Consider the following 13,414-nt stretch of genomic DNA (forward strand, 5'->3'; position numbering starts at 1 on the left):
CTTGAAGATTTTTTTATTTTATAAATTCATTCTGCAAGCCTCAAAATTCATGTAAATTCTTATAAATAACTATAGAAAAACACAGAGTTTCTCAAACAACTTCATGCATTTTCAAAATAAATTGTATTATTTCTTATAAAATTCGTATGATACTTGGTATTTCTATTACATTAATTCACCTAATGATTTATAAACATTTATAGATACCGGTAACAATTTAATTGGATGTTGCATAATGTGCCATGAATATTCATATAATTAATTTGCATTTTATTACCGATCAAAATCAGGCAATGTCGGCGTCTTCAATAAGTCTTCAATTTGTGTATTTATTTGCAAAATTCCAAGTTTATTATCAAATACTCCAGTTTATCTGATCGCCGACATATAACTTTATAACCCAGAAGTCGCCAACAAACCTGTGTATTTGTGTACCAAATTACAAAACGCCGAGGTAACATGGCACGCGCGCCAATGTCATCTGAAGACTACTGCTGCGTCCGGTAAACATGTTTATTCAAAGTGTCTAGAACCCGTGTTTCTTATCCCTAAATGTTAGATTAGCATGTGCGCTATTAATTATTATTGGTCAGTTCAAAGGCATATTGAAGACCGCCGACTGCGTCTTTGTTTTATTGCCCAATCAAGCACAGATAATCCAATATCCTGTGTATTACGAAACACAAACTTTAGATAAGCACGTGTCGTTTGTAAAAACATTTTAGTGTAAATGCCATTTAACATATCGATGTAATAGTCGTATATGATCTCGGAAACAAACATTTACGATATAATGGAATCAAACAACAATAAGAATGAAATCAATTTACACCCAAATGATATTATATCCCTATGGGACGTGTTTATTTTTGCGACATTTTTAACGAGTTATTAATACGTTTTCGGAAAATGTCCAAATTAAATATGGTTCGAGAATAGCAGTTATTTTAGGACATTACGAAATGCCTAAAGCGCGCACATCCCGGAACGTGATTTACGCATGTCAAATGGTAAACCCTCGTCTTGATTGGTCGCCAATTGCATCATAACTTTAAATAGCAACATTACCGGATGTTTACTCGACAGTTTAGAAAAATGATGAACGCAGGTGTATATGCATTTCTGTTACACTTAAAACGTCATTTTAAGCATTTAAATAGCAAATTAAATCGTGACGCGTAAAAACGCGTATATATCAGGTAATAGATTGGGTAGTAGAAATGCGTAGATAACAGGGAATCAATACAGGCGTAGATAAGCGTATTTGACAGGGAATCGATAGGGTCGTAGAAACGCGTACCTGTCAAGGAAAGGGTTAAGAGGATATTTTACCTTATGTAAATTCATTCTGTTCTTTACCACCTCATCTTTTTGCATTCTTAATAAACAGGAAATACACAAGACTGCGCGTTCCTGGTGTATTTATGGGTCTGTAAAACAGACCCATAACCGAAGCATTTTATTTGTTTTTAAATAAGTGCCTTATTATAATTACAGTGCTTTCAACAGGAATTTTTTCAGACGCCCCGGGGCCATTGGGGGGGGGGGGGACGAGATTTAACAAAAAATGTTTTAAACCTTTCCCGCATAGATATGCATAATCGTGCCACGATTGATTCCTTAATACATCCGTATGAAACCATACTTTTTATCTATTACTGCCAACTTGCTACTTTTACCGTTGCTACTCATTACCCTAAAATCCGGTATATTCCATTATAAAAAGGACATTCTGATAAATATTTAAGATAAAAGTGCTCAAAATTTCCAAGAAACGCAAACATTCACCATTTGTTGTCAAATTTTGGCATATCTGTTACTGTGTAAAGATGTGATAAAAACGTCCAATCAGGGCGTTTTTTTCCACTTAACAGGCGTAAATCGCCTGACGTGATGTTCCCGGTTTTATGCATTATAATTATTATATCTCAATCATACTTCATCATATTAGATCTAACAAAGTATATAACTATCATTAAATGATTTTATTCGTATAATTTGATATATTAGAAAGAATGATATTAAATTAGTTTTTTCCAAATCAATTGACTTTTCACAGGAAAATATTCCAAAACCACAATGGCATTTTTTCCCAAAATGACAAAGAAAAGGTCTTACAAAGGGTCTATGTTACCTTCTGCGTATTCAGGTTATTCTTGTCCACCACATCCTTTCCCCCTTAATAGTTTTGACTAAACCAACTTTAATTGTGAAACTTTACAACTTTAAATGAGAGAATTAACAACTAAAAATGTAAGACTACATAATTTTAAATGTGATACTCGCCAACTTTAACTGTAAAACAATTCAACTTTTAACATGACACTAAACAACTTAAAATATGAGACTGTACACATTTGAATGTGCACAACTTATTACGCGAGACTAAACAACTTGCAATAGAGAATACAACACGTCATAAGACACAATACTGTAAGTATATGAGTACTTGATCAAACACGTATTACCTATGGATTAGACAGAAATGCAAAAACAGATGAAAGTCTATGGTGAATTAAGTATATGATACTCTGTCTTGCTACCAGGGGCCATTATACTAGTAATTATAGCCTATTATGGTTAAATCTATTATATGTACGTGATATTGAATCGATACTAGTTGATGTCTACATTTTATGCCATTGTTTTTGTAAGACAGACCTTAGATGTAAAGTTTAGTCACTGGCGTTGAAAGTGTGTGCATAAAGATATGAAAGCAGTATAGTGATTTTGTCTTTGCAAACATCCGGTTTCTAATTTAAATAAAAATCATATTAGATCATAATCAGTTATACGTGAACACAAATACTTATAAATTTAGAATTTTTGATTTGTATTTTAATTGTACTAAGTTTCAACATTTAGGGCTTTATAAGGAAAGTGACTCATTGTTGCAATCTATCAAACACTTGTTTTGGCAAATATTGCATTGTAAATTTTAACCAGTAAATATTTATATTTTTTTTTAGACTTTTTGAGGAATGGGGCTGAATTTAGGCCCAATCTTTGACACAATTAATAACACTGTAAGGTCTCACCTGAAGCTCAGAAGCTGAGCTGATATGCTGGCCTCGCGGATATTGTTAAGGGCCGAGTTTGAGTTCTGATTAACTTCGGGATGAGTCGAAGGGTGTACTGGACCATACAACAAAACTGTTGTCACGTTTTTAAGCCTTCTTTAGTCTCAATTCAATGCGATGCCCTTTGGGCTCGGAGTGCAAAACCGTACGTGTTTACTTTTAGCAACTTGTTTTCAATCATGTGGGAATTGGCGTCTGAGGCACACCACATGAATATATTGTGCGCTGAGGATAGTCCGTAACCCTTCTACTGTCCTAACTATCTACAGCAGATATACTTCTGAATGAATAGTTTCGATTGTTCCTTGATTTGCTCCCGTTCCTCGCTGAATATATAGCTGTCTTATAAAGAATTAAACAAACTATTCAACGTTTAATCCTTTGTGAGATTCTTCGTGATGTCCACAGTGAGAACTAACTGTTAGCGTTAACTGTTAGCGTTACCATAGGTGCTGCTATAACGTCTCGCTTCTGTAACCCTCATCCCACTCGGGCACTAGAGCTAAACAAAACTACTCGGGCTTGCTTGGGGAAATCTCAACACATACATTTCAGCTGTTCATAACAGCGCGTGAAAACTTGACGTGCTGAGGATTTATTGCAGAACAGACTTGTGTTATGATGCTGACCCTTTGTGGCCGGAGGTCCAGTGGGAGGAGCTAGGGATCAGGGAAGGCAAAGGATCATTTAGTATTGGGGCTCCTGCAGGCCGGACTGGTGCTGTTGCTTGGCCAACTGGATATCAATGCTGGTGCTCACCTGAAAACAACAACACTAGAGTGGGGGATATGAACTTGTAACACATTTTTATATTACAATGTATAATACACTACATATATGACTCTTGATTGGATGTGAAGGTTTTCAACAGCAAAACATAATTATCTGAATTTCTAATTTGGAATTTAATTGGTGCCTTGTCCTAAATAGCAATTAATGAAAATTAATGCAATTAAACCATTTCGTATTAAAACATTAAGTGTTGGCTAATGCTTTAATAACCTGTAAATTCATAATAATTATTCTTACTTTACTTTCAGTGTAATTGTATAAGCCAAATTGCCGCTCATCAATATTAGAAGCTTTCGTCCCATTTTAGCATGTGAAATCCACGTAAGCAAATCCGGGACGATACTGGATTTTCACAAAAGAAGATACTTATTTTCAACAAAACAGACCTTTAAAGAGGTAATTGTTGTCCCTAAGTAGCCTGTGCGGACTGCACAGGCTAATCTGGGACTACAATCTAAGCACATGCATTAAGCCCTATTTTTTCACAGCGCGGCTCATTGATGTTTTTAGCAAGTTTTTCCTGCATAACAACAAAAACAAGGGCTGTTTGTAAAACATGCATGCCCCCCATATGGGCTGTCCGTTGTAGTGGCAGCCATTGTGTGAATACGATTTTTGTCACTGTGACCTTGACCTTTGACTTAGTGACCTCAAAATCAATAGGGGTCATCTGCTGGTCACGATCAATCTACCTATGAAGTGTCATGATCCTAGGCAAAAGCGTTCTTGAGTTATCATCCTAAAATCATTTTACTATTTGGGGTCACTGTGACCTTGACCTTTGACCTTGTGACCTCAAAATCGATAGGGGTAATCTGCAAGTCATGATCAATCTACCTATGAAGTTTCATGATCCTATAGGCGTATGCGTTCTTGAGTTATCATCCAAAAACCATTTTACTATTTCGGGTCACCGTAACCTTGACCTTTGACCTAGTGACCTGAAAATCAATAGGGGTCATCTGCCAGTCATGGTCAATCTACCCATGAAGTTTCATGATCCTAGGCGTATGCATTCTTGAGTTATCATTCAAAAACCATTTTACTATTTCTGGTCAACGTGACCTTGACCTTTGACCTAGTCACCTCAAAATCAATAGGGGTCATCTGCAAGTCATGATCAATGTACTTATGAAGTTTCATGATCCTAGGCCCAAGCGTTCTTGAGTTATCGTCTGACAACCACCTGATGGACGGACCGACCGACAGACAGACCGACAGACCGACATGAGCAAAGCAATATACCCCCTCTTCTTTGAAATTTAAATTCACACTAGACAACAATTCCAAAGTAAACCATCATGTCATAAAAGTTGTAAGACATATTACAAATTAATAAATATGAAACAATTTAATGGCAACAACTCACTGCTGGTACATATTGACAGTTCTCTCCCTTGTTAGTGTAAGCTAAATTTATTAAAGGCCACAATATACTAAATGATTTCCCTATATAATTCAATGTAAAAGCGACAAATTAAAGAGAAAATAAATGCAACATTTTGAACATAGAGACCACCATAACCATACTTTTACTGAAAGTTCATTCTAAGCTGAATCAATTTAAGCAATAAAAAAGATATGTCATGTTAAAACCAAACATTAACTTTACTCAAATCAAACTCTACTTCTTTTGCACCTTAAATTTTCCGGACATTTTCTAGTGCAATGTAACTGTTTTCAGGTCAAATTTGTACTTAAGTCTCTATATTTTTATCATATGTCAGGGATTAAGTAGTGAGCACCTTTTCTTTCCCTTCCAATATATCCAAGAGATAAAGGCAGAACACCAGTCTAAAGTGTAAAACATGGCCTCGAGTAAAATATGATTTTTATTGAGAACAGCCCAACATAAAATGATTATTTAGTATAATGTTACCTATAAGAAAACCTGAACTGTTTAAAACGCAAAAAATATGCACTTCCTTATCATTTTTCATCTGTCCTCAATGTGCATGCCAAATTTTAGATCGATCCTTCACATAGAAATGTTTGAACAATGAAAATTATTATAATAATGCCTGATAAGACATATGGCTTCCATTGTCGATGCTTAGATTTATAAAGGGCTTTCAAGAGCAAATAACATTAACTTATATAACATTATACAGTAAATATACTGTAAACTTCTTATATGCTATATCGAAGAAGAATTATAATATTATTAAAATGTGTTTGGGCTTCTTTCAGTGCGAATTTGTGAGTTTAGAGGTGCTCAATACGAGTTTCTCTACTTTTTATCATTCCCCGCCATAGGCGGAGGGATATTGTTTTGGCGTTGTCTGTCGGTCCTTCCGTCCGTCCGTCTTTCCTCCCGTCTGTCCGGAGCCATATCTTGTAAGTGCTTTGGTGGATTTCATTGAAACTTGGTATGAGTATGCATATGGATAAGAGGATGATGCACGCCAAATGGCATTGTACACCATCAGTTAATAACAGAGTTATGGCCCTTTGTATCTTGAAAAATGCTTTTTGTGTGTCCGGAGCCATATTTTTGAAGTGCTTTGGCGGATATTATTGAAACCTGTAATGCGTATATATATGGATAAGAGGATGATGCACACCAAATGGCATTGTACACCATCTGTTAATAACGGAGTTGTGGCCCTTTGTATCTTGTAACAATGTTGTTTTGAGTGTCAAATATAATAATTTTGTGTCCAGAAGCATATTGGCGTGGGCTATCAATTTAACGAATTTGCTTGTTTTAATTATTTTCCCATACAAATTTTCCCATTTAATTATTTTTCTTTACGCTTTCCAATACTCGTTAACTCCATGAAACAAAACGCATTTATTCCATGAAACTAACAAGAACGCATAATATCCTGTGAAAAAATGGTGGTTTTATATAAATCATGCTCCTTTGTAACGGGGCCTGTTTTGACCACAAAAAAAAACAACACTGTATACACAATGAAAACTTACTACCTCCTCGCAAACAGACTCTATACGGCATTAGATGGAATAGATTCCAATCAAATAGGCTTAATTAAATATCTCACAGCTTTATAAAAACTCAAGGCCTGCATGGGGATGACAGAAATTATTGCGGTGTTGTGTTTCTGAGGTGTCTGTATCGGTAAGTTGGAAAGCATCGAGCTGGAGAAGGGTTTGAGTAATTGATCATCAAGTAAAATAAGTTGTACTGAAAACACTATATACACAAGAATAGACGCCCTTTTACCTTCTGTTAAATCATATCATATCATTCTCGTCCACTTCACTTATTTATACACTGCAAAAACATTATTATTCGCGGGACATTATTTTTTTATTGATTTCAAGGGTTGAACGATCTACAAATTGAATACAAACACACTGACACAAATTCCATATTTAGGGCCCTCACACTACTTTGGGGGAAGGGGTCCGCAGCCCTTACGAGGGGGAATTTTCGCGGCGTTTCCCTTTTTGGGGGATTTTGTTACTTACTCTCTCATTATTTCATTTGTACATGTTTGCACTATATTCATTGCATTTTTCATAATTTAGTATGTTTGAAAAGATTAAATTGAAATAGAATTGAGATATAATGATTATGAGACACATCTTCCTATTAAAAAACAAAATTAATCTTTTTTTAGGGGGAATTTTTCCACCCAAAAGGGGAAAAAAGTATACTTTTCAGGGGGGGGGGGGGACTGCCGCCGAAATTCGGCGGCAGATTTGATAGATTGAGGGCCCTGAATATTTATTGTTTCCAAACTGAGAAAGTCACGCATTAATTTCCACGTCCATGAAAGTCTTTTTTTAACCACAAAATAACATGCGGACGAATATATATGATTTTACAATAAACAAACAATTTAAAAGGATATTTTACCGTATGTAAATTCATACCATTCTTTTCCACCTCATCTTAAAAAACAGGAAATACACAAGCAGGGCTTTTCCTTGAGTATTCATGGGTCTGTTTAACGGACCCATACCCAAAGTGTGTTATATCTTGTTCCTTATGAAAATTATATCTCAATTATGTTTCAATTAGATCTAACAAAGTTTATAACTATTATAATAGGATTTTATTCCTATAATTTGAAGTATAATTAAAACTTATTAAATGTGTTTTCCCAAATCAATGGACTTTTAGCACGAAACAAATTCAAAATCCCAAAATTGCATTTTTTCCCAAAGTGGCCAAGAAAAGGCATGACAAAGCGTCTCTTTTACCTTCTGCGTCATGTTTGTCTCCCACATCCTCAGCATCGTTGTCCCGACTGCCAGCAGCAACTGGAGCAGTAGAATAGCTCGATGTATTTCTTGTATGTATATTTAGGACTTACACACATTGATATAAATGTAATAAAAATCAATAAGACATGTTGAACATCATAAAATATGGCAAATTAATAAATCTCACATTTAGTGTTACCTTTCTGTAAACATTGCATAAAATATCAATACATACTCCTCCAAAGATTACTTAAACAATGTCATATTTTATTAAAAAAAATGTATTCATCCATATACATTTCTTACATGGCATGGTGTTTATAGAAATGAAAGTCTAAAAATAGCCTCAGTTGCTATATATATAATGTACATGTGCATATATGTAGAAATATTAATTTTTCTGTTGAAATGCTTTGTTTTTTAATGCAAAGTTTACAAGAACTAAATTTTAGGACCATAATGACACAAACCCTATGACAACATAACATAATATGCATTAGATCTTATGTTCAAAACAAAAACCCTCACATTGTATAATCAGATAACAATATGTGTACATAAATTATTTGTATCTTTAACTACACACTTAATGTTGTATTGTAACATCACACACTACTATGTTCGTATGCTAAACAACACATTGTCATTGAAATACTTATCACTAATTACAACAACTAATACATACATGTACACACTATTCCACTCTGAACACCAGGATGTTGTCCCCATACAGTCCCACAATGATGGATGATGTGGTGCTGCTGTAGCAGACTGACTGTGGCCACCTCACTCCATCTCCCCAAGTAGCAAGATTAGCCAGCTTACTCTCTCCCTCCCAGCCCACCTGTAGTACAGTGTTGGGCCAGACTCCACAGACCAGCACCTGGCCTGCAGGGGTCACATGTAGACCATTTGGGCCCACTCGTGCTGGGTCTGTGTATGTAGCCAGGAGTGTGCCATCCCTGGCCAGGGTGAGAAGCTTGTCCTGACTGTAGTTGCTGATGATGTACAGCCTGTCTCCTGTGGGACTCACAGCACACTTGTATACTGCAAAACAGAGTATTAAACATCAAGATATTTAATTACTGTCAATGTTAAATAATCTTATTAAACAGACTGCAGTGATATTGTATTACACATATGTTGTGATAAAGAGGCCTTTACACATCTAAAATATATGCATACATTTCAATGATTCAATAGTTAAGCGTGACAATAAACTTCAGTAGCAGAGCTATTGTGTAAACGTTTGACATGTTGAAATGCGACTGGTGAGTAAGATATGAATTGAAGCAAAATTACACAGTCTATTCGATTGAAAAAATTACACATACAGAAACAATTGCTCAGTTCAATCAACATGTTTATACCATGTTACTATGTGCAGCATGAATAGATTTTCCACACATGTATACATGTGATAACTATGTACTGAAATTAGTGAAATTGACCAAAGCAGACATAATTCATGTGCCGTGTTACAACGTTATTTGTGTTTTTCAAGTGTTTATAACAAGAAAAATAATTTTCAAAACAACAGTTATTGACACTTTTCTAGCTAGTTAGATACAAAACCAATTTCAACAGCAAAATGTTTAAATGAACATACTACTATAATTACAATGAAATTAATACACACATTTGAACACTTCATAAAAGAATACAACCACAAGAGTACCTATGTTATAAGGCGTTATGAAATTATTCAATTTAACAAACATATTGTACATGTACAATCATTTAAAAACCACAAAATTAAGACAGGGTCAGAAAGTGTCTCTTTCCCAGGAACTCAGTTTCTATTTATAGACATGTCATGTAGTGACAGTCAAAATACTTCATTACTCATGTTTATAAATCAATATTTCTGAATCTTGTTTTGGCTACATTGCACTGTAGCATTCAAAGGGCACATAATGAATTATAGAACAAATATTTTATAATACATCAGCGGGTTTTCTGCTATTACATCTGAATTTTATTTTATTTTCATCTCACAAAGTATATAACTGTAATTTATATGATTTAAAAAAAACAAGATAAAGGCCTTATGGGTCAATATTTGTTGATTAAAAAAATAAATCCCAATTCGGTTCATTGAGTCGATAAAAATTTCCAAATTTTGTCATTGTAGGGATTTAAAATAACACAATTTGACTAGACTCCTTTTCCCACAATGGCTAGACAAATCCCTGTACATAATACACATGTTATCAAGATGGATTCACCATGATTCTTACCATTATAATCAGATGACCTATCTTCATAGAGTCTGCAGAGCTGTTTGCCACTCAGTGAGTGTTTGTACAGTTCTTGACCAGAGGTGACAAAAAGGTCTCCTTGGTGATGGGCTATACCTGTACATTCATGTTGTAACTGAAACTTCCTTACAGGAACAAGCTTTCCCTGGTTGACAGTGATAAACTGGACCTCATACATGTTGCTAGTATTTACAGCCACTGCAACCTCACTCGGTGTGATCAAACATATGGCCTGTGGCCAAGCATTCACATCCCAGTGACTCACCACCTGGCACTGCTGGCTCAGAAGCTTGAGTCTCTTATTATCGTAGTCTGCAACCAGGACCTGCCCATCTGGGAGAGCACATATAGCGTTGATCCGGCATGTGTTTGAATCACTTGTTATTCTCACATTGTGCTCAGACTTCCCCTGGACCTTAAACACCTTGCCTGACTTTCCAAGCAGAGTCAATGCCTGCTGTATGATATGTTTACATTTTATGCTGGCTATAAGGCAGAGCTCCTTATTATCTCCAATTTTCTGAACGATTTCAAGTAATTGTAACAAGTCACTGTGAAGACTGGTGCATTTATGAATGGAACTTGTAACTGACCCTTTTATGCTTATGACTTCATCTTTCATCTCGTTAAGTTCCTTCGCAGTAATATTATCGAATTCATTCACGATAAAAACAACATTCCTACACATCTCTTCTTTTAAATATTGCTCATTTCCGCCTAATGTTCCCACAGAATTATTATCACATTCATCTATATAAGTATTTAAATTGCCACACATTTGCTCTATCATAACTTCCCTATGTTCATTGTATGTTCTCTGCAATGACTGAATGCTGGCCTCCTGACTGATCTGCAGGGTTTTAATTTCCCCCAGGACAGTTTCCAGCTCCACTGACAGCCACTCCAGGCCAGTGGGATGCGAGTTGGTCAGCTCCGAAATCTGGGTCACTTTACTGCACTGGCTGAAATAAACAATTAATACATGTACATACCAAGGAATAGTCAGTGATATTATGTAATGCTTCAAACAAGTATAAAGTGTCAAATAAAAACATACATGGACAATAAATTAACGCTTCTTGGGCTTAATATGGGGTATATAGATTTGCACTTTTCCATCCATCTGTGTGATTTTTCTGTCGTATATAACTCAACATGTATTCCTGCAACTTTACAAGTACAGTAAACAGGCATGTGAGCTAATGTGCACCTCTATACTTTGTTTCTGTTGTTTTCATCATAATTGTAGTAATGTCTCATATTTATACAAAAGTGACATTTTAAAATATGTGTAGAGTGTAAAATAAACAGTATTGCTACAAGAGGACTAACACTTTACATAAATATTTATCATTGTGTAATTTTACCCACATGCATAGTTTGATATGTCTTTTTTCAACATACCCAGAGTTATGGCCCCTGTTTAGCAAAGAAATCACATTTAAAATTGTGTTGCGAGTAACTCAAAGAGTACAGCTGATAGAAGGAAGAACTAATCTTAAAGCATAACCCACAATGTGAAATTATGCACCTTGATATTTTTTATTTTTTTATTTTTTATTTCACATAAGAAGAGTTGTGACAATCCCTTTAACCAAACGATATTTGTTCAATTGTGAGAAGCGTTACTCAAATAGAGGGATACTTCTACAGTAACATAATCGTCAGGTTAACGTGTGCAACTCCATATATTTGTTCATAATTGTTTGACATTAGTGCAGTTGTGGGACAAATTGGATCGTAGAGGTATTCATGTACTAAGAATACATTTTTAGTAGTTAATATTGTTTTCAGTTTAAGTGTCATTGTACACATTGACCACACTATCCATAATAACACATGCAAATAAAAAAGATCATTAATGCTCTTCCATCCTACAAAAAACAAGCATGACTTATATTTTATGTCTATTCCCAAACTCAGTATGTACAATCTAGCCTGTGATAAGCGACATATGACCTGCAACCTGGTCTACTATCTCCCAATATTTGTTGTTGTTATTTAACCTATTGTGATTATTTTGCTTTTGTTGTTTTTACGTGATCTATTCGTGGAAAAGCATAGACACCATTGTTAAATGTTTGAATGGTCAGGTTAGCGTATGCAACTCCATATGTTTGTTCAAAATGTTCCTTATTATTCTTAAATTATCATCCAGAAACCATTTTACTATTTTGACCTTTGACCTAGTGACCTGAAAATCAATAGGGGTCATCTGCTAGTCATGATCGATGTACCTATGAAGTTTTATGATCCTAGGTGTACGCTTTCTTGAGTTATCATAAGAAAACCATTTTTCTAAGTTGAGTCACCATGACCTTGACCTTTGACCTAGTGACCTGAAAATCAATAGGGGTCATCTGCAAGTCATGATCAATGCACCTATGAAGTTTCATTATCCTAGGCATAAGTTTTCTTGAGTTATCATCCGGAAACCATTTTACTATTTCAAGTCACTGTGACCTTGACCTTGTGACATGAAAATCAATAGGGGTCATCTTCCAGTCATGATCAATGTAACTATGAAGTTTAATGATCCTATGCCTAAGCGTTCTAGAGTTATCATTTGGAACCCATCTGGTGGATGGACGGACGGACCAATCTACCGACATGTGCAAAACAATATACCCCTTCTTCTTTGAAGCAGGAGGGGGGGGTCTACAAACCAAACAACAAACCGACCAAAGGAAAAATGCAAAATAAAATAACCCCAAATCTTAGAGGAGGTCCTCTATTTCTATATAAAGTGTCAGCCTGCGTTGAGCAGCTTATGACATGCAACCTGGTCAACTATCTCCTAATAAGTTTATTTGTAATTTAACCAATTGTGATTATTTTGCTTTTGTTGTTGTCACTTGATCTATTCGTGGACAAGAAAAGACGCCATTGTAAAAATGTGTTTAAGGAGGATCCAAGACATTAGCCTATTGTATATTTATTTGTGATATTGACATTTCTTACAGTAGCAAGCCTAAAGTCAATGATTTTTTTTAAATTGGGACTAACACATGTATGAATAATATTTTGCAATAAACTTTTTACTACACACAATAAAAACAAGTGTTCTGCGGTCGGAGACATATGCCCACTTATTGTGACAGTGAC

The 13,414-nt window shown here is 35.3% G+C and overlaps 1 protein-coding gene across 1 annotated transcript in view; it reads right to left on the reverse strand.

Annotated features, from left to right (window-relative positions):
* The window catches only part of LOC127868246 (uncharacterized), a 90,314-nt gene that overhangs the window by 42,241 nt on the left and 34,659 nt on the right, over positions 1-13,414 (reverse strand). Inside the window, exons 2-5 of the mRNA XM_052409874.1 lie at positions 10,289-11,271; positions 8,734-9,095; positions 8,046-8,105; positions 3,039-3,839 (exon numbers count right to left, since the gene is read on the reverse strand). Of these exons, the coding sequence (XP_052265834.1) occupies positions 8,743-9,095; positions 10,289-11,271 (1,336 nt within the window). The 3' untranslated portion in view covers positions 3,039-3,839; positions 8,046-8,105; positions 8,734-8,742. The remainder of the gene's footprint in view (positions 1-3,038; positions 3,840-8,045; positions 8,106-8,733; positions 9,096-10,288; positions 11,272-13,414) is intronic.

This window comes from Dreissena polymorpha, chromosome 2 (assembly GCF_020536995.1).
Source record: "Dreissena polymorpha isolate Duluth1 chromosome 2, UMN_Dpol_1.0, whole genome shotgun sequence".
Classification (NCBI taxonomy): Eukaryota; Metazoa; Mollusca; class Bivalvia; order Myida; family Dreissenidae; genus Dreissena; species Dreissena polymorpha.